This window comes from Quercus suber, unplaced genomic scaffold, assembly GCF_002906115.3.
Source record: "Quercus suber isolate HL8 unplaced genomic scaffold, Cork oak 2.0 scaffold_130, whole genome shotgun sequence".
NCBI classification, from domain to species: domain Eukaryota; kingdom Viridiplantae; phylum Streptophyta; class Magnoliopsida; order Fagales; family Fagaceae; genus Quercus; species Quercus suber.
In genome coordinates this window covers 380,717-384,781 of record NW_027069593.1, presented here as the reverse complement: position 1 = coordinate 384,781, position 4,065 = coordinate 380,717, and the positions used below count along the sequence as shown (strand labels likewise).

Below are 4,065 nucleotides of genomic sequence, written 5' to 3'. Positions count from 1 at the left end.
TCACAATAAAAACACTTGAATTTCCCTTTCGACTCTAACCGACTTCTAGATTTACCTCGCCCTTTAGAATTTCTACTATTACTTCTCCCTTTATTCTCTGTGACAAAAGCATGTGCAATATCCTTGCCCATATCCTTTCTTCTAGTTTCTTCATTAAGCAAACTATCTTTAACCATAGCAAGTTGTAACACACCATTCGGGGCAAAATTACTAAGCGATGCTACCAAAGTCTCCCAACTGTCAGGTAAGGAACTCAAAAGCAATAAAGCTTGCAACTCATCATCTATTACTAGCTTCATTGTAGCTATTTGATTAACCAAGTCTTGGAACTCACTAAGGTGCTCGGCAATGGACTTACCCTCCTTAAGCTTCAAATTCACAAGCTTTCTAGCAATAAAAGCTTTATTTTGAGCTGTCTTTCTTTCATAAAGACTCCTTAATTTTTCCCAAAGAGCCTCTGCATTTATTTCCTAAGACACATGGTGAAAAACACTAACGTTGATGCATTGTCTAATACACCCAATAGTTTTTCTATTTAATTTCTCCTAGTCTGTATCAGACATATCACTAGGCTTGGCACTATCACCCTCAATAGGGTCATGCAAATCCTTGCAATAAAGGACATCCTCCATCATCGGCTTCCATATCGAATAATTCGATGCCGAAAGTTTAACCATAGTATTCATACCCATATTCTCCATTTAATCCAACACAAGATAGTCAAACCCAAGCAACCAATAGCTCTGATACCACTTGTTGGGGAAAAATCCTAGTCCCCTCTATATCTATGTGTGAATTAAAATATATAACTACCAAGCAATAGCAATATTATGGAAACCAAAAAACAAATTCCAGCAAGTACCACATAAACACAACCACATAAGAACACCAAATCTTACGTGGAAAACCCTCTAGTGTAGAGAGAAAAACCACGGGGCAGCTCTGAAAAATATCCACTATGAAATAAAGATTATAACTATCAAGTTTATGCTAAACTTAAGTCTACAATAAATTGGATATACAACAAATAAATCTCAAGAAGTAAATACAATCTCACCACAAAGCTAGTAGCAAAATCTTCCTCTGAATACTCCAACTCTCCATGGTTGTAGCACTCAAAAACTCCATGAGAATTCCACCAATTTATCTTCCTTGTGTATAACTTGAGCAAAGAAAAATGTCTCTTTTTTTCTTTTTCACTCTCTCACACTCTCATTGTGTTTCTCTCTATTTCTTCACACTAACAACACCTCTCAAAATGGCTGAATATCACTTTGTGTTTTGCTCTTTCTAGAACTCACACACACTGGCCAAATGTGGCTCTCTGTTTCAGCTCTTCTCACTAGGCCGAATGCTTTCTTTTCTTTTCTTTTCTCTCTTTTTTTTTTTTTTTTTTTTTTTTTGCTTATTCTTTTTCTTCAGCATGTCCCACACGCTTTGCAACACTTCTCAATAAGAGAAGTCAGACCATGTTTTTTGCTTCACCCAATTTTCTTTCTTTCTTCATCATGTTAGACATGCTTCAGTCAAGTCTCATTAAGAGGCATGGCTGACTTAGAGACTTTTGGAACCAAGCTCATAAATGAGCTTTGACAAGGCATGTGGGCAGCAAGTGGGCTAGACTCCAAGGGTGTCACGTGCACCCAACAGGATATGAGCATAGAGAAACAAATCTCTCTCTCTCAGTACTGTATACTTCTTCCACTTATATGAATGGTGTGTTCCATTATAAATTTAATTAGTACAACCCACTATTATATAAAATGAATGTGTTTTGTTCAGGGAATACTGTCAAGTCTCATTAAGAGGCATGGCTGACTTAGAGACTTTTGGAACCAAGCTCATAAAGTCAAGTCTCATTAAGAGGCATGGCTGACTTAGAGACTTTTGGAACCAAGCTCATAAATGAGCTTTGACAAGGCATGTGGGCAACAAGTGGGCTAGACTCCAAGGGTGTCACGTGCACCCAACAGGATATGAGCATAGAGAAACAAATCTCTCTCTCTCAGTACTGTATACTTCTTCTACTTATATGAATGGTGGGTTCCATTAGAAATTTAATTAGTACAACCCACTATTATATAAAATGAATGTGTTTTGTTCAGGGAATACTGAATAATTACACTTCTGTCTCTCTCACTTATGCGACATCTTATTACGTCTTAGTTTTTCAAATCCTCCTATGTATTTTAGCTCGAAAAGAAATTAAGGTATTCCTAATCCGTTAATTTAACATTTGAATTCAAGTTCAAGTATCCAAATGAAATCAATACATATTCTTTTTTGAATAAATACATGGCTACATGATCATCTTAAAAATAAGATCTTACCAACATAGCTCTCTCCTGCAAGATATATACTTGAATTCTTGTATTGTGGAAATTTGAGTAGCCATTGTCGTAGAAATATGAAATTGTCTTGTGCTTAATTAAAAAAATGTATTCAATGTCAGATTTATGTGAAAATATTCGTAATATTGAATCAACTTTGTCAGGGATATTTCTAATAAGGTTAGAGCATACCTGCCATGTCATCGGTGACATTGGCGTAAAATGTTTTATTTTCGTAATAAGAGAAGCCCACTCCTGCTGGTGACTCCACATATAACATATGGGCTTCTGTAACAAAAAGGGAACTCAAGAATTCAATTTCGTTATTCACTTGAAATAAAAGATTGGCCTTTGTGTTTTTTAAAACTACACCTCTAAACTAAGTAATTCATTATTGAATTTCACTTTAAAATAAATATTTTAAAAAGAAAAAGAAAAAAGAAGCCAAGTCTATCATCATTTGTTTCTCTTGTAACACATTGTTTTTAACTTATCTAATTCTAATCTAATCTAATATGTTAAAGTGGAAGATGAGGGAAAGTTGAATTTTAAGAACCATAAAGAGGCTAACTAGCATCAGGTGGTATAATTAATTTTGCATAACCAAGTGATAGAGATAGCAATCTTATCGAATCTTAGGCCTACAACTAAAAGACATTTACTCGGTCACATACAAAATACTCAAGAAGTGCAAATCCATAATCCTGCAACAATAATATATATATATATATATTCACATATGTGTGTCTATGTGAAGAATATATATCAAATTCGGATAAGAGGAAACTAGATGAACGATTTTATCTGACTGAACCTTTATTCCAACTATAGTCATTTTTAATTAGAGTCCCTGATCCACTTGGTTTAAAGGGGCCATGTGTAAAGAAAGCTCCGAGTCCCAGAGATGAGCAACCAGGCCCTACACAAGGAAGATAGAGATAGCTTCTGTCATTACTATTATATTTTCACAATTTCAACTTCAAAATAACTCACAAACAACTTCTTTTATATCAAATCACATTTACGAACAACGAAAAGTGGAAGTTCTTTCAGGCAGCATGGTGATGTGAGCAACAAGAATTTACCTCCATTTAGCCAGAGAACAACGGGCTTTGAAGCAGGTTGAGCTTCTGCTTCAACAAAGTAGTAAAAGAGAGTTCTTTGTGGTTGACTACTGTTTGAGTTTACTGTGACATTACCAGCATATTGCTGAAAACTGAACACTGGTTGCCCAGGCAAACTAAGGACTATATCACCTATGGATGGATCAGACTCCACAGCAGGCAAGAAAATCTGCAACAGAGATGTGCAGATTATGACCATGACGATCCATGGTTGAGACTGCATGACTTGGGAAGAAGTGGAGCAAAACATCAAGGGAGAAGGAAATTTCTTTGTTATGAGATACTATACTTGTGCTTGATTGTGATTCTTCTTATGGACTTGTGTTTATATAGGGAATATAGTCCTTGTGCTATTGGTTAACACTTAACACATAAGACAAGAAGCAAAAAACTCTATTTTAACCAAATTGAATGATTTTATATATATATATATATATATATATGCTGAAGAGGATATAACTTTTGTATACAACCTAAAGTACAAATGATAAGGGTTTGTTTGGCATCTGAGTTCAAACAACAATTTTCAGAGTTTTAACACTGAAAATTGTGGGCCAAAAAAAAGTATGTTTAGTAAGAGTGTTTGAGTTAAAGATTAAAAATTTACAGTG

General features: G+C 35.0%; 1 protein-coding gene across 2 annotated transcripts; it reads right to left on the bottom strand.

The window, feature by feature from the left end:
- Positions 1-2,211: 2,211 nt before the first annotated feature.
- Positions 2,212-3,749, bottom strand: LOC112004194 (serine carboxypeptidase-like 45). Of its 2 annotated transcripts, none has more exons than XM_024036427.2 (4): positions 3,416-3,749; positions 3,145-3,249; positions 2,523-2,618; positions 2,212-2,423 (listed from the first exon to the last, which is right to left on the bottom strand). In XM_024036427.2, the coding sequence occupies exons 1-4, from the start codon at positions 3,702-3,704 to the stop codon at positions 2,308-2,310; spliced, it is 606 nt and encodes a 201-aa protein (XP_023892195.1). In that variant the 5' UTR covers positions 3,705-3,749; the 3' UTR covers positions 2,212-2,307. The 2 variants fall into 2 exon arrangements, with proteins under 2 accessions (XP_023892195.1, XP_065632259.1); XM_065776187.1 differs by having other exon boundaries at positions 2,527-2,618.
- Positions 3,750-4,065: the final 316 nt, after the last annotated feature.